Source organism: Pecten maximus, chromosome 16 (genome assembly GCF_902652985.1).
Source record: "Pecten maximus chromosome 16, xPecMax1.1, whole genome shotgun sequence".
In the NCBI taxonomy this organism is placed as follows: Eukaryota; Metazoa; Mollusca; class Bivalvia; order Pectinida; family Pectinidae; genus Pecten; species Pecten maximus.
In genome coordinates, this window is record NC_047030.1 from 6,284,406 (window position 1) to 6,307,245 (window position 22,840).

At 37.0% G+C, this 22,840-nt stretch overlaps 1 protein-coding gene across 1 annotated transcript; it reads right to left on the reverse strand.

Annotated features, from left to right (window-relative positions):
• Nucleotides 1-306: 306 nt before the first annotated feature.
• Nucleotides 307-15,976, reverse strand: LOC117344917. The gene is made up of 12 exons (XM_033907801.1): nucleotides 15,881-15,976; nucleotides 15,060-15,150; nucleotides 13,950-14,099; nucleotides 13,253-13,387; nucleotides 12,620-12,695; nucleotides 11,615-11,802; nucleotides 8,109-8,169; nucleotides 6,168-6,268; nucleotides 3,674-3,721; nucleotides 3,406-3,465; nucleotides 1,278-1,298; nucleotides 307-517 (listed from the first exon to the last, which is right to left on the reverse strand). Exons 1-12 carry the CDS (start codon nucleotides 15,935-15,937, stop codon nucleotides 435-437), a joined length of 1,071 nt encoding a protein of 356 aa, XP_033763692.1. The 5' UTR covers nucleotides 15,938-15,976; the 3' UTR covers nucleotides 307-434.
• Nucleotides 15,977-22,840: the final 6,864 nt, after the last annotated feature.

The following is a 22,840-nucleotide window of genomic DNA, read 5'->3' on the forward strand; positions in this document are numbered from 1 at the left end:
TCTTACGATACCTTGATTATTTCTTCGGTTGAATTAAATAGGGGAGCCGACTGTAAATGCCCTTAAAGAGAAGATTCTAATAAAAAAAATACCCAGTACTTCATAAGGAAATAACCTCTCATTCAGAGTGGACCCTTGTGGCTTAGAGGAAACGTATTCATTCATAAACTTATGGATGATGTTTATAGTCTAGCTTCCCAATCGACATGAATGTAAGATTCCGCAAAGAGCTGTGTTTAAATTGCCGTTTCACAGTTTTCGGATTACCACATTATGAAATAATTTTCTTATTTACAAATGTCGGCATTGATTTTTCATACGGCCCATTCAACTACGGTTTATTACGAACATTGTTACATAGTTGTTAGCGGATCAAATTCACATCATTGGCAATTTCAACATGTGACGAATATTACAGTGGAGCATGCCAGGTACTACAAGTCCATTGATGGTGTCATTGACGGGGCTGTAGGTTTACACGGAACAGCATTTATCTTTGGGTAGATGGTCATTGTCCCTGAAAAATAGTGCAGTTCAATACAGGGAACGTGAGTGAATCTCATTTGCTGATTGGTTACATGCTTATTTGTGAGTCAAAATGTTCAAATACATGAAATTAATCATATTCCATTATATTATTCCAATTATAACATATGTTTAAGAAATTTAAGCCAAACGCTCAAACAGAAAAGAAAATCTATGTACGGAAATCCAGGCATCACTCTTTAGACAAGGCATAACTCTTCACGAATGGCATAACTCATAAAGAAAGGCATAACTCATAAAGAAACGCATAACTCATAAAGAAACGCATAACTCATAAAGAAAGGCATCACTCATAAAGAAAGGCATACCTTATAAAGAAAGGCATCACTCATAAAAAAAGACATCACTCATAAAGAAAGGCATCACTCATAAATCAAGGCATCACTTATAAACCAGGGCTTCACTCAAAGAAAGGCATCACTCATAAATCAAGGCATCACTTATAAATAAAGACATCACTCATAAATAAAGACATCACTCATAAATAAAGACATCACTCATAAAGAAAGACATCACTCATAAAGAAAGGCATAACTGAAATGATTGATTCCCAAAACATTGAATCTACAATATTATTTTCTAATGATTTTTTTTTCTGTCATATGTCTTTAACTAATTTTGATATGAAAATTATAATCCAATCGAGTTAAATACCTATGTACATTATTATAATCATCCAATATGGTAAACAGTTAATGTCATGATATTCTGAAAGGGGTGATCCACCTTACCTGGTTGTTCAACTCCATCATCTGAAATCCAAAAACACAAGTTATGTGTGTTTGATGTACATCAATTAACTTCTGTACGTATCCGCCAAGGCGAGAACAAAGTAACACAACTCTTTCGTCATTTTAGATATTTCCATCAAAAGGTTGGATGAGAAAATTAACTGTGAATATTGGCATCTAATATGATTCTTTATTTTAAAATTATGGAAATGCCCTTTAAGCCATGGTTTTTATTCTCTTTATTTAGGATTTCATGGCTTATTTCCAGGGGAATCTTTGTTGACAATATTCGACGTTCAAAGTTGAAGACAAGTCACACCTTAACCATTCATTAGTCATGCAAAAGTATGGTCGGTCTAACTCACAAAACTTCCATAAACCATATACTTGGATCAGAACTCGTACACCTAAAAATAATTTACAATTAGTATAACTGGCTTGTGATCACAAACTGCTATTTTTATGGTACAATCCAGCCCTATGACTAGGTATAACTTATCGACTTATCTTCAAAGCCCTTTTATTTCCAACATGCTTCTTCCTACTGGTAATCAATGGATTATTTTCGAGGCAGACTTTATATCTAATGCTTTAGGATGGCTTAAAACTAAGATTAGATTACAATATCGAAAGTTTAAGACTTCTTGTTGATGTAGGTTACGTTTGCTGAATAGAAGATATCCGCCACTTCAGAGTATTATATTCCCAAATAGTATTTTCTAAAGCAATTCTTTAGGAATTAAGATTCATCGAAGCCATATTTGAAGTAGTGGTACATGTATATATTATGTTTATATGATATCAAGCGGAAAGTATTTTATCAGATTGATATATAAGCTCAATTTGAAAACGATAAAGTTTCTATACGAAATAATAATCTCATTTATGATATCAGACATGTTCGATGACTGTTGATATGCCTAGTGGTTCTGTTAGAGCTATCCTACAATGTAGTTCTCATTTCGAAAATGTGACTTTACCCGGATTTGGCCTAGATTTGTACGGTGGGAGTCGTCGTGACCTAGGTTTGCATGGTGGAAGTCGTTGTGACCTAGATCGATATGGTGAGTTCATCGTCACATAAATGTGTATGGTGGATGACATCGTGGCCTAGAATTGTATGGTGTGTGTCACCGTGACCTTAATTTGTATGGTGTTTGACATCGTGACTAGATTTGTATGGTGAGTGTCATCGTGACCTAGATTTGTATGGTGGGTGTCAGCGTGACCTAGAATTGTATGGTGAGTGTCAGCGTGACCTAGATTTGTATGGTGAGTGTCAGCGTGACCTAGATTTGTATGGCGAGTGTCAGCGTGACCTAAATTTGTATGGTGAGTGTCAGCGTGCCCTAGATTTGTATGGCGAGTGTCAGCGTGAGCTAGATTTTATGATGAGTGCCAGTGACCTAGATTTGTATGGTGAGTGTCATCGTGACCTAGATTTTATGATGAGTGTCAGCGTGACCCAGATTTGTATGACTGGTGTCGTTTATGAAGCAGCATACGCTTACTCTTTTACTTCTACTTTATTACTCTCTATTCAAATATATGAGAGCGGCAAAAGATAAAAATGCAAATCAACCTACACCTATACGATACTAATGGCTGATTATCATAGCATGTCATAGCCTCAGGTCGTAGTTAACCGTGAAGAACTTTTAGATGATTACGTGATTTAAATATATATATTTATCCTGCAACTGCCACCGCATTGTCGGAATACACCCACCGTATATATTGTTGCTGTATACGGCAGCGACGGAAAACAGCGGTATTTTGGAATCTTAGCACGTGCGTCAATTCGAATGACCTACTTAAAGTGAAACAACGAACCTGTTTCTGTCATTTTTGACACCGTTTCACTTAAAAATGTTTATTTTTATTGTTGCAGGATAAATAGAATACATGGTCAGTGTCTTAAAATATAAGCTGTATTTTTGGCTCGGGACAGAAAGACAAAAGTGGCTCGCCAAGACTCGCCACTTTTGTCTTTCTTTACCCTCGCCAAAATACAACTTATATTTTAAGATACTGACCATGTATTCTCTATATACTATAAGTGTGTATACTGTTACTTTATATGAATATTCTGGAGAAAGTTTTTTAGCTGAAGACAGCAATGGAATACCTCTATTGTCAGAGCAAACCAAAGTCATTTCTGGCCCACAGTCATCTTCTGCCTGGATTCCTAGAATGAACATAGGTTTTCTCAATTATTGTTGGAAAGTGGTAAAAATATACTCGTTGTTATTTCACATACAGGAAGATATGACAAGAATATGTCTAATTTGAACTATAGCTAGGTATATCAAATTGATGCGTATTGAGCAACAGGTGAACATAATATGATAAAGAATAAGAATTGCGGACTATATATAGTATCAATAGATATTTACCTGGTTTATCGTTCCCAGAGGTTGCCATCCTTTCGCAAAGTCTCATAGCTAGCATGTCATAACAAGTGACAAAATGAATATGTATCAAATTACATGTTTAGGTAATTCTGAATCAGAAAGCAAATGATCAATGATATTTAAACTTAATCTATTACATAAATGCCTGTGAGAATACATTTTAAACTAGAACTGTCGCCAGGATGGCTGACTAATACCCCCGCAATCTGCATGAGTCAATGGTGAATTGGAACTCTTAATTACAGGCTAAGATAACCCAGTAATATAGTGACCAGTTGCCATAGCAACCATAATTTTGAGGAAAAGAAAGTGGCATGCACATCTTCACATGGTCCTCTATATTTGTGTGAAGTTTCATTGAAATCGGCCCTTCGGTTTAGGAGTTGTCCGGACATACTTAAAGTTATGGTTCATATCAGAAAACCTGTTTATAGTGACCAGTTGCCATAGCAACCATAATTTTGAGAAAAAGAAAGTGGCATGCACATCTACACATGGTCCTCTATATTTGTGTGAAGTTTCATTGAAATCGGCCCTTCGGTTTAGGAGGAATTGTCCGGACATACATAAAGTTATGATTCTTATCGGAAAACCTGTTTATAGTGACCAGTTGCCATAGCAACCATAATTTTGAGAAAAAGAAAGTGGCATGCACATCAACACATGGTCCTCTATATGTGTGTGAAGTTTCATTGGAATCGGCCCATCGATTTAGGAGGAGTTGTCCGGACAACATGTGTCTACAGACGGACGGACGGACGGACAACCTGATTCCAGTATACCCCCCTAACTTCGTTGCGGGGGTATAACTATAAAGCATAAATTCAGTTATGTATACATATCTCGTGAAGTACTTTGATATCAACATTCATTTGGCGTGTGTATACATCTATCATATGACATAGCTTTCATCCCGTTGGTTTTTTGGAGTAATATTTTACTTGTACCGCAGCAGAGTGGATGTTTGTAATTGAATGAAACTACTTATGAATATATATCAAATTTGTTACTTATGATTCTATCTCTGGTTATTCTATTAGTGATCGTACTTCACTTCATGTTTTATGTGGGTCGCTGTAATTGTTTGGGTTTGTCTTTTTTATTTTGATCTATATTTTGCCAATTTTTGTATTTTCATGATGTTAATTTATATCAAATACTTGTATTATATTGTTTATCTTGTCTGGGTTTTTGTTTGTTATCTTACTCACTATTTTTTACGCGGAACAGCATGGGAGAGCTGTTTACAGGGTTTACAGCCGAGAATGGTGAGGAAACTTGAATTTTGTTAGGCCTATATATTTTTTTTTTTTTTTTTTTGAAAGCGTAAGTGGTAAATATAAGCATTGAACTGCTTTCAGTTGGCAGTTATGGGCTGATAATGCCAATTGGACAAAAGACAAAGCGCGCTAGCATTCAATGCTTAAATATATGTGGCATCTACAAATGTAGCTCACAAGAGCTCTCAACGTATCTGGCCGCTTTAAATAAACGTTTCGCAGACCTTGACACAGCATAAAAAAATCTGAAATGCCAGACAAGTTGTCAAACCCTAGTTTCCAAATATATCAAAGAGGATATTGACAACATTTTAAACAATACTGACTCTACAAAGACAAAGAGGGTAACTTTACAACTGTCAGGCTCTTCACGTTGTACATGTAACCTGAGATCAGAAATAAACACACAGAGTTAGATGTTTACTTAATTAATGTTGAACGCATGAAGGGTGCACTTCGCGGGTTTTCAATGGACGTCATAAGTAAGTCCTACACTAAATATACACAGTTGGCACACAAAATCGGCATTCGACGACATTTAGAGGAAATCGAAACAATAATCTCCGATAATATAAATTGGGCAACATAATATATCAAACCTCAGTCAGATGTCAGTGTGACAATGCTATATTAGCAGTAGATTGACATAACTAAGTGTAAATGGACCTTACATATAACAACAGGTATGGATGGTGTTAGCAATGCACGAGGTGAATAAGAATTACACCAATATCTTATTTCATTGAACCTGTTTTGTCATCGGTTTCCCTGATTCATACGAGTATATTGTAATAATGATTTTAAATTTTGTATCATCCTACCGACACCCCATTTTCCAATTTCACACAAACCCAAGAAAATTAATCAAGCAAATATAGCATTATTTTATTTTAGAAGGTTTTTCTTCGGGATATATAACCATATATCGACCTCATTTAAATGATATCGTTATAATACGATTCATTGGTAATGGTGTACATGTGTTCCATCCAGGGCTTTGTCCGTAGTGTTCTTGTCAGTAGGACTCATTCATATCATATAAAATATTGGTGTTTATAAAAACACTGAAATAGTGTCCTCAAAGTGGAATCCCTTGTATAACTCAGCAAAGGAATGACAAAAGTATCAAACATATAGCATGATTGTAATACTAAATACAAAATATAGCTCACAAACTCTCCACACTAACGACTTACACATTGGTTTATCCTTGCGGAGCTTGCAGGTAACTAACGTCAGGAGTATCGCCAGGACCAGAACAGCTACGCCCATAACAAGGGTCACGACCGTGAGGATACTGTCAGAGAAAATAAAACCAGAGAGTAAAAAAGTCATAGATCACATCAACATTGTAAAAGTCACTAGATATAACGTTTGTAATAATCACCACACATATAACGTTTGTAATAATCACCACACATATAACGTTTGTAATAATCACCACACATATAACGTTTGTAATAATCACCACACATATAACGTTTGTAATAATCACCACACATATAACGTTTGTTATAAACACCACACATATAACATTTGTTATAATCACCACATATATAACGTTTGTAATAATCACTAGACATAACGTTTGTAATAATCACCACACATATAACGTTTGTAATAATCACCACACATATAACGTTTGTAATAATCACCACACATATAACGTTTGTTATAAACACCACACATATAACATTTGTTATAATCACCACATATATAACGTTTGTAATAATCAACACACATATAACGTTTGTTATAATCACCACACATATAACGTTTGTAATAATCACCACACATATAACGTTTGTAGTAATCACCACACATATAACGTTTGTAATAATCATCACACATATTACGTTTGTAGTAATCACCACACATATAACGTTTGTAATAATCACCAGACATATACTGATGTTTGTAATAATCACCACACATATAACGTTTGTTATAAACACCACACACATAACGTTTGTAATAATCACCACACATATAACGTTTGTAATAATCACCACACATATAACGTTTGTTATAATCACCACACATATAACGTTTGTAATAATCACCACACATATAACGTTGTAATAATCAACACACATATAACGTTTGTTATAATCACCACACATATAACGTTTGTAATAATCACCACACATATAACGTTTGTTATAATCACCACACATATAACGTTTGTTATAATCACCACACATATAACGTTTGTAATAATCAACACACATATAACGTTTGTTATAATCACCACACATATAACGTTTGTAATAATCACCACACATATAACGTTTGTAATAATCACCACACATATAACGTTTGTAATAATCACGACACATAACGTACGTTTGTTATAATCACCACATATATAACGATTGTAACTATCACCACACATATACTGACGTTTGTAATAATCACCACACATATTACGTTTGTAATAATCACCACACATATTACGTTTGTAATAATCACCACATATATAACGATTGTAATTATCACCACACATATACTGACGTTTGTAATAATCACCACACATATAACGTTTCTAATAATCACCACACATATACTGACGTTTGTAATAATCACCACACATATAACGTTTGTAATAATCACCACACATATAACATTTGTAATAATCACCACACATATAACGTTTGTAATAATCACCACACATATAACGTTTGTAATAATCACCACATATATAACGATTGTAATAATCACAACACATATAACATTTGTAATAATCACCACACATATAACGTTTGTAATAATCACCACATATATAACGTTTGAAATAATCACCAGACATATAACGTTTGTAATAATCTCCACACATATAACATTTGAAATAATCACCACACATATAACATTTGTAGTTATCATCACACACATAACGTTTGTAATATTCACCACACCTATAACATTTGTAATTATCACCACACATATAACATTTGTAATAATCACCACACATATAACGTTTGTTATAATCACCACACATATAACGTTTGTAATAGTCACCACACATATAACGTTTGTAATAATCAACACACATATAACATTTTTAATAGTCGTCGTTCAGTCATACAGCATGCAAATACAAATAACAATGTTGGCTATTTAAGTAAATATAATTATACCCATTTTTGTGCCTCTCGGTTTCAATCAGTAGGCAGTCCTGTGGATGTTTCAGTGACATATCTGTAAATTAATATGACAAATATTGAAGGATTGTACCTCATTTTGACTGCGTATACGATAGTATTCCTGCAGTCGGCAACGAATATTTCCAATGGTTAGCGCGGTAGCAGGTATACTTCCGTATACACTGTGAAATTGAGGTATTGTATATTTAAGAGATGAAATGGTTGGGAATCCTTCATTCACTCCTCTTACAAACAAAATGTCGCCACTCCAAGGAGGCCTATTTATCATCTTGTACTCTACCTTTTAATTTCTCCGACTTATATAACGTCACATTTCTGTGTCGACAGTGTCCGACTTATATAACATCACATTTCTGTGTCGACAGTGTCCGACTTATATAACGTCACATTTCTGTGTCGACAGTGTCCGACTTATATAACATCACATATCTGTGTCGACAGTGTCGACTTTCATTACATCACATTTCTGTGTCGACAGTGTCCGACTTATATAACGTCACATTTCTGTGTCGACAGTCTCCGACTTACATTACATCACATTTCTGTGTCGACAGTCTCCGACTTACATTACATCACATTTCTGTGTCGACAGTCTCCGACTTACATTACATCACATTTCTGTGTCGACAGTCTCCGACTTTCATTACATCACATTTCTGTGTCGACAGTCTCCGACTTTCATTACATCACATTTCTGTGTCGACAGTCTCCGACTTATATAACATCACATTTCTGTGTCGACAGTCTCCGACTTACATTACATAACATTAATATGTCGACAGTCTCCGACTTATATTACATCACATTTCTGTGTCGACAGTGTCCGACTTATATAACGTCACATTTCTGTGTCGACAGTCTCCGACTTACATTACATAACATTTCTGTGTCGACAGTCTCCGACTTATATAACATCACATTTCTGTGTCGACAGTCTCCGACTTACATAACATCACATTTCTGTGTCGACAGTCTCCGACTTATATTACATCACATTTCTGTGTCGACAGTCTCCGACTTACATTACCTCACATTTCTGTGTCGACAGTCTCCGACTTACATTACATAACATTAATATGTCGACAGTGTCCGACTTACATGACATCACATTTCTGTGTCGACAGTCTCCGACTTATATTACATCACATTTCTGTGTCGACAGTCTCCGACTTACATTACATCACATTTCTGTGTCGACAGTGTCCGACTTACATAACGTCACATTTCTGTGTCGACAGTCTCCGACTTACATTACATCACATTAATATGTCGACAGTCTCCGACTTACATTACATCACATTTCTGTGTCGACAGTCTCCGACTTATATTACATCACATTTCTGTGTCGACAGTCTCCGACTTACATTACATCACATTTCTGTGTCGACAGTGTCCGACTTATATAACATCACATTTCTGTGTCGACAGTGTCCGACTTACATGACATCACATTTCTGTTTCGACAGTTTCCGACTTATATAACGTCACATTTCTGTGTCGGCAGTTTCCGACTTACATAACATCACATTTATATGTCGATAGTCTCCGACTTACATAACATCACATTTATATGTCGACAGTGTCCGACTTACATTACATCACATTAATATGTCGACAGTCTCCGACTTACATTACATCACATTTCTGTGTCGACAGTCTCCGACTTATAAAACATCACATTTCTGTGTCGACAGTGTCCGACTTATATAACATCACATTTCTGTGTCGACAGTCTCCGACTTACATTACATCACATTTCTGTGTCGACAGTCTCCGACTTATATAACATCACATTTCTGTGTCGACAGTTTCCGACTTATATAACATCACATTTCTGTGTCGACAGTGTCCGACTTATATAACATCACATTTCTGTGTCGACAGTGTCCGACTTACATTACATCACATTTCTGTGTCGACAGTCTCCGACTTACATTACATCACATTTCTGTGTCGACAGTCTCTGACTTATATAACATCACATATCTGTGTCGACAGTCTCCGACTTACATTACATCACATTTCTGTGTCGACAGTGTCCGACTTATATAGCATCACATTTCTGTGTCGACAGTCTCCGACTTACATTACATCACATTTCTGTGTCGGCAGTGTCCGACTTATATTACATCACATTTCTGTGTCGGCAGTCTCCGACTTATATAACATCACATTTCTGTGTCGACAGTCTCCGACTTACATTACATCACATTTCTGTGTCGACAGTCTCCGACTTACATAACATCACATTTCTGTGTCGACAGTCTCCGACTTACATAACATCACATTTCTGTGTCGACAGTCTCCGACTTACATAACATCACATTTCTGTGTCGACAGTCTCCGACTTACATAACATCACATTTCTGTGTCGACAGTCTCCGACTTACATAACATCACATTTCTGTGTCGACAGTCTCCGACTTACATAACATCACATTTCTGTGTCGACAGTCTCCGACTTACATTACATCACATTTCTGTGTCGACAGTCTCCGACTTACATTACATCACATTTCTGTGTCGACAGTCTCCGACTTACATTACATCACATTTCTGTGTCGACAGTCTCCGACTTACATTACATCACATTTCTGTGTCGACAGTCTCCGACTTACATTACATCACATTTCTGTGTCGACAGTCTCCGACTTACATTACATCACATTTCTGTGTCGACAGTCTCCGACTTACATTACATCACATTTCTGTGTCGACAGTCTCCGACTTATATAACATCACATTTCTGTGTCGACAGTCTCCGACTTACATTACATCACATTTCTGTGTCGACAGTCTCCGACTTACATAACATCACATTTCTGTGTCGACAGTCTCCGACTTACATAACATCACATTTCTGTGTCGACAGTCTCCGACTTATATAACATCACATTTCTGTGTCGACAGTGTCCGACTTACATTACATCACATTTCTGTGTCGACAGTCTCCGACTTACATTACATCACATTTCTGTGTCGACAGTCTCCGACTTACATTACATCACATTTCTGTGTCGACAGTCTCCGACTTACATTACATCACATTTCTGTGTCGAGTTCATTATATACTTTAAAACATGGAACATTCTAATATTATACCGATTCCTTCAATAAGAAATACTGAATATCATCTAATTCATGACAATAACATCGACCATTACATAATTCTACTGTTAAAGTGTTTCTGAGTTTTGGTGAAATATCAAATCGTAACCATCTTTTTTCGTCCTGTAACACGCATATTGATACCTAGTGATTTAAATTGTTAATTTCAATAATAACAACATATAGTACTTTCAAAATTGAAATTGGACTTTTGATAGACGTTTACTAACCTTACATCAGAGACTTATATATACAAACAAGTCTCTGTATACATGTATGCTTAATTGATTTCGGCTGTTTGTTACATTCTAAAACGAAATATATATATCAAAAAGATATATTTAAAAACAAGATGTCAGCTACAAAAGTACCTTTATCTGCATCCTCGTGTATGGTATATCCTTGTTTTGGTCTCCCTTGGTACTCTACCGTATCACCTAACACGGCGCTTGTCGGTGTTACAGGGGAGGTAATCACGTCCGGTTCTAACATTTCTCCACACACACTGTCCTTGGTTGTGTTCCCATACGACCTCGTTTCTCGGTTGATTTGGGTGCAACTACAACGGAGAGAATGTTAATATTATGTTTAAAATTATATCTCACTAGTAATGCCCAAGTGCTGTTATTTCTGTTGTTTAAGGTACAGATATAATGGAATATTTATGTACATATCATTCAAATACATGTATTTTCTCATTAATATGGCCAAGATAATTTTATCAAAAATGCTACGAAATACACAACATATACAAATTCAAACAATGTAGTTTCTTTGTTGTTAACCGCAACCGTAAACGTAACCACAATGAATTTATATTTCAAAATATCATCTGAATGATAAATTTATCAAAAGTGTTCATTATTCATAACAAAAACAAAGATACATTTAACATTTATCACACACTTTACTAACGAGATAGCTTAAAACTCCTTTGAAACTAACTATATTGACACACAGACATGGTTTATGTCAAAGCCAGACATCACTCAATAGTGAAAATTGGTGCTTTATTCCCGAGCCTTTCATACGATAGCAATATGATCACAGGTTAATACATTCGATAACGACTCGTAGGATTCTAACACATTTAATTATAAGACGATTAAACCCGGTTTATTTGGATAGTGATATTAATAAGTATACCAGTAAGATGGAGATATTCATAACGTGGAACTCGTATCTTATTTTTTTTTTTTTTTTTTTGTAATATTAGGCTTATATAGTTACTGATTTACCACCTACATGACTCCACTTATTGTTAGGTTTCGTCTCACCTACTAGAGGCAATTTTTGTTGGTGCTAAAATTATGCTCATCCATAATATTAATGCGTCCATATTATCAAGATTTCCAGGAAAGTTTCTGGATAATTACTTGGTGTGAGTTTTACAGGATTCGTAATTCCAACCCTGATTGAACGACCCAAGGGGACAAGGACTGCATGATCCGCCTGTAAACGAGAAAAAGGGTATTGAACTTAACATGATATGAAAAATTAACGGTTGCTGTCAGGATATGGACCATAACACGTTATGAAAATGTATCAGTTGGTATTAGGGTATTGTCCTCAACACGATATGAAAAATTAACAGTTGGTATTAGGGTATTGTCCTCAACACGATATGAATTCATGCATTTGTATCTATTGTAAGATCATGTATTTTAATTATTACGTCATCGTGCATTTGTATTTATTTTGACATCATTCGTGTGTGTTTATTGTGACGTCATATATTTGTGTTTATAGTGACATCAAACATTTGAATAGGGACACCTCGGGCCTTTCCCGCAAACTCGAGGTGGATTCTTGAAAAAATACTCGAGGTGTTCCGATATTATGCGTTTCTATTTTCTGACATCATGTGTTTGTGATTTTTGGCGATTTTTTACGTTGTGTTCGTTTTTCTTGTGACATCATACCTTTGTGATTGTTGTAACACAATTTGTTTGTAAATATTATGTCATTCATTCCAGTGATCAGAATTAAGTGGTATTTCGCGGACTTACTTTGGACTTCAAACCCCGTTCCAGGAGGGCACTTTGTATACTTCAGACAAAACATGTAGTTCTCGCCGACATAACCTCTGGAAGTGTCACACTTGCAGTCTACCTTTTTGCCATTTACTTTTATTGGTGTCGTCTCTGAATAAAAGATATATTAATATTCAAACGTGTCTTTTTCTGTATTTTTTGTGTAATGATGGAAAAGTTGTAAGAATTGGGGCGAATCGTGTCAAACTATGGCTATTGGTGTTATACAACTACGTGTAGTATGTGATTCTGGGTAAAGAAGAAAACTAAACAGAAACTTTCTTATAATGACAACTATTCTAATGGCAAGTGTATATTATTCAAGTCTAAAATTGCATTTACGTATCAATTTACTGTAAATCAGTTATGTATCGCGTGGTATTTAATTTTCCGTGAATAGCCGCCTCAATCACAAATTCACATTCTTTGCGAATATTTGTACGAAAATAAGACCTTTGGGTAGCGACCAAGCTATCGGTTAACGATAGAGTATTCTTGCTGAGCTGAAACCATGACTCTATAAGTTTACCATTCGGGAACTTAAAGTAATTTTTAGATCAGCGTTCGCAAAATCATATATTGGCTGAAGAGGTAAGTTCGCAAAATAAAATATTCGCGAAAACTAAATGATTTACAGTATTTGGTGAATTAAAAATAGATTGTAGAATCATACCGGGTGGACAAGCAATGTTTGTCCGTACGCATTTCGGTATATCCTTTTGGTCCTTTACTCTCCTGGAGTCAACGTGTAATGGCTGCGAACTTCCTATTGGACATTGGTGACAATAGTCTGATGTACTGTTTCTCTTACAAAATGACAATTCTAAAAAAAAATAGGAACAAAAGGGAACAAAAAAAAGTTAGAAATGAAAGCCATAAAATCAATACGAATGTCGGAGTAGTATAGCAATAGCAATAGCAGTCATCGGTCTTCATATAAGCGTGTCCGCTTCTTGACCACCTGTTTTTATCTTTCTATTTACAGTACGCATGTTCAATCATGTATCAAGTATAGTATATTCCTCATTTAAAATATGGTAGTTCAAATTTCCAGAAACGTAACTGGAATTGTATAAAACACGTACAATAAATACAGAAATGTTTTACCGTGATGTCATTTTAATATTTGAATTGGACACGTGCACGTTCACGCGAAGTTGTATAATGACCTTATGTTTTAATTATTAAATGTCCACACTATACAGGAAGTTCACTAGAGATCGTTATCAATGTTAAGGCATGCTACACAATCAATAGTTCCGTGTAGAACATAGTGTCTGTATTTATTTCACATCAGGACGTACATTGTTTGTAATCGTTACGTCGATATTCATAATAATGATGTATGAATCACTCCATGTCTACAGACAGGCATAGTGGCTCCGCTGTCATCAGCCAAGTTCTCGTTTGGAAATTTGACATAGATTTGTATGGCGGGTTTCGTCAATGAAGAATCCTTCCCGGGGTACCCTGGTCCTTGTACCAATTAAGGCTCTACATGAAAATCTATTTCTGTTCATATTTTGTCTTCATTTTATCGATTTACTGTGGTATCCAATCGGGAATTGTCGGCACTTTCCGTAAACGAGAAAGTAGAAAGTGCTGACGGTTCACGATTGGTCGGCATTGCCTATTAGTATTTTCATCAGTATAATCAAATGACTGGTATATATCTTGTTTGTGAGGTAATATCCCCATTAATAAAATCAATAAACAGACTGGTCGTCTTAAATGTCTATACAATATACATTTCCGTTTGTATTCTGATATCACCAATACTTACGTTTTCCAGCGGAACATTGTACACTGATACATTCAACCGGGCGTAAATCATCCAACATGTGTAGTACAAGATGGCTCGGAGCTGAGGATGTCTAAAAATGGGATACAATAAGTTTGATTCCTCCAAAGATATGTTTTCGTATCCTGGCTAAAGTATATATTACATAGGCATGGCTTAATAAGCTTAGCGAGCTAAAAAAAAAAAAAAAAACCGCGAAATAGCGACAATTGGATTTTAGATTTTCACTTTTTCGCGTTTTCGAACTCGAAAAAGCGAAAATGGCACCAAAGGAAGAAGTGGAAGTTGATCAAATATGAACCCTATCTATCGATTGGAAACCATTATCTCTATAACCCCGAGGGATACAAATGTTCTACAGGAATTTATAATATACACGTAATGCGTCGATGATATTGACTTTACAGATACACGTAATAATAACCCGCCTCATTATATTGTCTCACAGGGTATTTATTCATGTATACTCTTTCTGGGTAATTCCTACTTTCAGTTTCGATTTGTATGTTTATTTTTGCGATTATTATATTTCCCTGTTGTGAGCTTTCTTGTCTTTTTTAATTTGATGTTTTTTCACTGTGTATTCCTACACCATACATGGTGATAGGAACAAAGGAAACTAATTTTAGTCAAATTGATCATAATGAAATGGATTCTGTGTACACCATTATTATACTTGTCCGTTGGCTAGTGAACAGCCGTATATAAACATAAACATATCCCTACACGTAGCTATGTATACACGTGTAACACGTTTAGACTTACCTTCAGTAAACTGACATACCTGTTTCAGTATCACCTACCTGATAAGGCCGTATGACGAGAAGTAGTGAGAGGTATGAACACCACGTAGTTGTCATGACTGTTGTACTGCATTATCTTCCAGGAAAAAAGTCCGCCAACCTACGTCATAACTCATACATATTCATGAATTGCGTATCAACTGCAGTGTTTTAGCAATGCGCAGGCGCGTAGTCAGGCGAACGCCAGTACATTTGAAGAATTTATTATTTCAATAGTATCACATTAAAATATTGATATTCCTGTGGATGAGTTTCCTGTCAAACTCTACGTGAACTTGCAAGATATTTATCGGTGTCTAGATTATATTGGCCAGCGTCCGACTAATTATTGCAATCAAGGAACCTTAAATGTATCCGAAAATCCCTGCCTATTACGTCTGCGACATATTGGAGATCAACCATGGACGGAGAATGAATGTCCTCTCTGGTATTGTTAGATTTGGACACAGTGGTTACCATGTTTGTCGTAATATGTTAAAAATATCAGTACATATTTACAACACATCACAAAACATTAGCGCCAGTGCTTTCACGGTAATCCCCCCCCCCCCCCCCCCCCCCCCCCCTTCTATTTAGGTCTGGCTGATCTGCAAGCTGTTCTTCATTTATAATACTAGTATATTAAACTAATATTCGTTTGACTGTGAAACAGACGAATAGACGATATAATGTAGATCCTTAGACCACACGGATATGTCTAGTCTTATATCAAGATAGATATAGAAATACCTACATATATTGGTATGTCTGGCTATTTTTAATATAAGACTAGACATGTCCCTGTCCTTAGACATAGCAATGCCGTTATGGCACCGTACGTATAGGTCAATACATATCTTCGGAAACAGACATCATGAAAAGTTTAAACACAGTAGGTAATATAAACATGCACAGTATGTTACAGATACCAGGTAACTGGTCCCGATTCATCAAATTACTGAATTGTCTTGTAAAAAAAACACACAAAAAGCCTATATAGCCACTCATGTTAATATCAATTTGAGATACATGTATATATATAGTAAGTCATTCTGGCTCCCCTAGGTCAGTCTACTGGATCCCCTAGGTCAGTCTACTGGATCCCCTAGGTCAGTCTACTGGATTCCCAAGGTCAGTCTACTGGATCCCCTAGGTCAGTCTACTGGATCCCCTAGGTCAGTCTACTGGCTCCCCAAGGTCAGTCTACTGGCTCCCCTAGGTCAGTCTACCGGATCCCCTAGGTCAGTCTACTGGATCCCCTAGGTCATTCTACTGGTTTCCCTTGGTCAGTCTACTGAATCCCCTAGGTCAGTCTACTGGATCCCCTAGGTCATTCTACTGGTTTCCCTTGGTCAGTCTACTGAATCCCCTAGGTCATTCTACTGGTTTCCCTTGGTCAGTCTACTGAATCCCCTAGGTCATTCTACTGGTTTCCCTTGGTCAGTCTACTGAATCCCCTAGGTCATTCTACTGGTTTCCCTTGGTCAGTCTACTGGATCCCCTAGGTCAGTCTACTGGATCCCCTAGGTCTGTCTACTGGCTCCCCTAGGTCAGTCTACTGGCTCTCCTAGGTCAGTCTACTGGATCCCCTAGGTCAGTCTACTGGATCCCCTAGGTCAGTCTACTGGATCCCCTAGGTCAGTCTACTGGATCCCCTGGGTCAGTGTACTGGCTCTCCTAGGTCAGTCTACTGGATCCCCTAGGTCAGTCTACCGGATCCCCTAGGTCAGTCTACTGGATCCCCTGGGTCAGTCTACTGGATCCCCTAGGTCAGTCTACTGGATCCCCTGGGTCAGTCTACTGGATCCCCTAGGTCAGTGTACTGGCTCTCCTAGGTCAGTCTACCGGATCCCCTAGGTCAGTCTACCGGATCCCCTAGGTCAGTCTACTGGATCCCCTAGGTCAGTCTACCGGATCCCCTAGGTCAGTCTACCGGATCCCCTAGGTCAGTCTACTGGATCCCCTAGGTCAGTCTACTGGCTCCCCTCGGTCAGTCTACTGGATCCCCTAGGTCAGTCTACTGGATCCCCTAGGTCAGTCTACTGGATTCCCTAGGTCAGTCTACTGGATCCCTTAATCAGTTCACTTTCTCCCTAGGTCAGTCTATCGGAGGTGCTTAATTTACAAGTTGGATTCCTTACCTGCAAACCGAGAACATGTACATAGAGGTTTCCTTCTCTTCTACAGAATACAATAGGATAAACAACACAAATATAACAACTGTATTTCACAGCGACAGTATGACATAGGCACTGGCTGATGAGTTTAACGCCATGATTATCAAAAACAATGACGCACAAATACACATTTCGCACACATCATACAAATCCCTCATCTGCCCTATTCTTAACTCATTAATGGAAAATACAAAGAAAAAAATACGTGTGCTCATGATTACATATTGACTGATTTGAACTCTTTTTTATGTTATACATGCAATCAGACGACAGTCCGAAAACAAATTGGCGACAGCAAAAACGTTGTATGAAAAACTCACCATTACATAAATCGTTTACTTTAGCATTTAAAGTGTTTTCTCGATTTATTGACTTTTGAATTCGAATTACCATTTCACGTGATAAAAAAAGATGTATAGTTATATGAAAATAAAACTGGACTCGTTCAGGTTTCAGATGTCCAGACACTTATCTACAGTACTGACAACCTCACGTCCTTGTTTGTGGTGTACTAGGTTTTTCACGTTATGTTGTTCCAATATACATTTTCGATTTTCACTTAAGACTAAATTCGGAAATATATCAAAACTGATAACATATAAAAATTCATGTAGATTCTAAAGTAAATAAGAGACGATTTAGACAATCTTTTAACAACGACCAAAATGTTTATCAACAAGGCGTTTAGATGATAAATAACTTAGAAAAAACAATTAAATAAAACTCAATAAAAATGTAATATCCATGTCTACATTAATACACATTTTAAAACCATGATAAAATCATAGTGTATATACATACCGAAACAAACTTATTAGAATGTTTTTTCTAATCACATAATTATGATATACGTTGAAGTATTGTATTTAGCATAAAATACCACGACGTGTGAAACCTGTAACAACATGTATAATTTAGAATCATAAAATTTTACATTTGTCTTTATATATAAGTATGACATAGTACTCAAAATAGCTTGGGTATACCATCTGACATTGCTTTAGAATAAAACTTGATTAATTCGCTAAAACTATTTTAGATACACAATATGGAAGCAGTGACATATTTATGTTCACGTATCTATGACCCACGACCGTGTGTCTGTAAGTTATCCTCAAAACAACTATATTTAATCAGTAAAAGTTCCTCATAAGTAAAGCAGTATGAAACACGATGTATAATAGAATGCACCGTCAGCTGGGAGTTTGTACAGCCGACTAGGAGGTTGTACAGTCAGCTGGTAGTTTGTACAGTCAGCTGGGAGTTTGTACAGTCAGCTGGTAGTTTGTACAGTCAGCTGTGATTTTGTACAGTCAGCTGGTAGTTTGTACAGTCAGCTGGGAGTTTGTACAGTCAGCTGGTAGTTTGTACAGTCAGCTGGGAGTTTGTACAGTCAGCTGGTAGTTTGTACAGTCAGCTGGTAGTTTGTACAGTCAGCTGTGATTTTGTACAGTCAGCTGGTAGTTTGTACAGTCAGCTGGTAGTTTGTACAGTCAGCTGGTAGTTTGTACAGTCAGCTGGGAGTTTGTACAGTGAGCTGGGAGTTTGTACAGTCAGCTGTGAGTTTGTGCAATCAACTGTGATTTTGTACAGTCAGCTGGGAGTTTTTACAATCAGCTGGGAGTTTGTACAAATAGCTGGGAGTTTTTACAGTCAGCTGGGAGTTTGTACAGTCAGCTGGTAGTTTGTACAGCCGGCTAGGAGGTTGTACAGTCAGCTGGTAGTTTGTACAGTCAGCTGGGAGTTTGTACAGTCAGCTGGGAGTTTGTACAGTCAGCTGGGAGTTTGTGCAATCAACTGTGATTTTGTACAGACAGCTGGGAGTTTTTACAATCATCTGGGAGTTTGTACAAATAGCTGGGAGTTTTTACAGTCAGCTGGGAGTTTGTACAGTCAGCTGGGAGTTTGTACAATCATCTGGGAGTTTGTACAGTCAGATGGGAGTTTGTACAATCAGCTGTGCGTTTGTACAATCAGCTGGTAGTTTCTACAGTCAGCTGGGAGTTTGTACAGTCAGCTGGGAGTTTTTACAATAAGCTGGGAGTTTGTACAGTCAGCTGGTAGTTTCTACAGTCAGCTGGGAGTTTGTACAGTCAGCTGGGAGTTTTTACAATAAGCTGGGAGTTTGTACAGTCAGCTGGAAGTTTGTACAGTCATATGGGAGTTTGTACAGCCAACTGGGAGTTTTTAAAGCCAATTGGGAGTTTGTACAGTCTGCTGGGAGTTTGTACAGTCAGTTGGGAGTTTGTACAGTCAGTTGTGAGTTTGTACGTTCGGCTGTGAGTTTGTACGGTCAGCTGGGAGTTTGTACAGTCAGTTGGGAGTTTGTACAGTCAGCTGGTAGTTTGTACAAACAGCTGGGAGTTGCCAAGCGAGTGAATGGTGATATAGAGTCACCTGACGTCAAACATGGTAATGTAAAATTATAATTTCCAAGTTTAATTGCGAAAAAAAATCTTGTTTTCCTATAAAGTTGGATAAATGTTTTTTCATCTTTTCAATTCTGCACTTTGATATATACTGATTTTGAAGAACATTCTCTCCCCTCATTTCGTTAATACGCATCGCTAAAATTATGCAACACGTACCAGCGACTTATTAAAATATAACTGATTGTTGTTCAACATTCCTAAACATCACTATTGTGTTCACAAATGTTGAATAATGAAAAGGACCGATGCACCGTATGACGCTTACACACACGTCTATAGCGTGGAAATCCGTACAGTTTGATGGAAGCTTACACACACGTCTATAGCGTGGAAATCCGTAGTTTGGTGGAAGCTTATACACACGTCTATAGCGTGGAAATCCGTACAGTTTGATGGAAGCTTACACACACGTCTATAGCGTGGAAATCCGTACAGTTTGATGGTAGCTTACACACACGTCTATAGCGTGGAAATCCGTACAGTTTGATGGAAGCTTACACACACGTCTATAGCGTGGAAATCCGTACAGTTTGATGGAAGCTTACACACGTGTCTATAGCGTGGAAATCCGTACAGTTTGATGAGAGCTTACACACACGTCTATAGCGTGGAAATCCGTAGTTTGATGGAAGCTTATACACACGTCTATAGCGTGGAAATCCGTACAGTTTGATGGAAGCTTACACACACGTCTATAGCGTGGAAATCCGTACAGTTTGATGGTAGCTTACACACACGTCTATAGCGTGGAAATCCGTACAGTTTGATGGAAGCTTACACACACGTCTATAGCGTGGAAATCCGTACAGTTTGATGGAAGCTTACACACACACGTCTATAGCGTGGAAATCCGTACAGTTTGATGAGAGCTTACACACACGTCTATAGCGTGGAAATCCGTACAGTTTGATGGAAGCTTACACACATGTCTATAGCGTGGAAATCCGTACAGTTTGATGGAAGCTTACACACACGTCTATAGCGTGGAAATCCGTACAGTTTGATGGAAGCTTACACACGTGTCTATAGCGTGGAAATCCGTACAGTTTGATGGAAGCTTTTTGTATATATGATCAACTGTTGAAATTATGAGCAGTTTTGTACAATCAGCTGGAATCCATTTATCTTCATATTAAGTTTTGATATCTTCATTTGCAGGTATTATTGATGTTTTCCTATGGATATGGCGACAACCTTTACATGTCAATTATTCCTTCAGTATGTGTCTATCCCCGTCGTATCCACAACATTGAAACTAAGAATAAAAGTTTGAAATCAGTATGAACATAAAATAATAGAAAACGCAATGACATATTTCCTGCGTATTTGGACAACAAAGTTATACGTCCAAATGTTTATCAGTTAACAATTTTGATATCAATATGACCCGAATCACGACTGAATGATCAACGCCCAGGAGTTAGACTTTTGCGAGAACATGGAAGAAGATGAGGATGCAGAGAGTTGGCAGATTGAGTGTGTTGTTACCGCTTCGCAGCTAACAGCTGAACGCACAAAACCCCATTTTACCAACTGATTGCACTGTTCGATAATGAACTGTGTGAGAGCAAACGTATAAATGCCAGTATTGTAAGTTTTAAATGACTTTTTCTTTACCTAAATATGACTTCGGGAATAGATACTGTACGATTATAAAACTGAATCACACAGCTGTTCCGCCATTGTAATATATATTATAAGGGTGTGACACAGGTACTTAAGTTTGGGGACAGGAAATAAAGTTATAATCAAATTGTCTAATCTTAATTTGTAACATCATTTCTTCTATATTTATGCAACAATTAATACAACATTGGAATCGATTATAAGGTGTTTTAAAATAAACACTAGTTTCTCTATGTTATAAAAACCAGAAACGGGTGGGGTTTTTTTTAAACGCTTTAAGGAAAATTAGGAAAATTAAAATTAGGCGACTCCTCTTCTTAAATTCTTATTATTACTACTATTCGTCTTCTTTGATTGCCGGGATTTGGTTTGGTTTGTTTTTGTTTAACGTCCTATTAACAGGACAGGGTCATTTAAGGACGTGCCAGGTTTTGGAGGTGGAGGAAAGTCCGGAGTACCCGGAGAAAACCCACCTACAGTCTGTACCTGGCAACTGCCCCACGTAGGTTTCGAACTCGCAACCCAGAGGTGGAGGGCTAGTGGTAAAGTGTTTGGACACCTTAACCACTCGGCCACCGCGGCCCCGGATGGCCGGATTTCTTTTCAGTGTGTATAACGTCCAATAAATGACGAGTATAGCTTTTTATAAGTAGCATAAATAAAAAAAACCGGCAAAATGTAAATATAAGAAATATAATTTCTCTCTTTTTTTTGTTGTTTACTGGTGTGTAATCTGCATTTTTTCA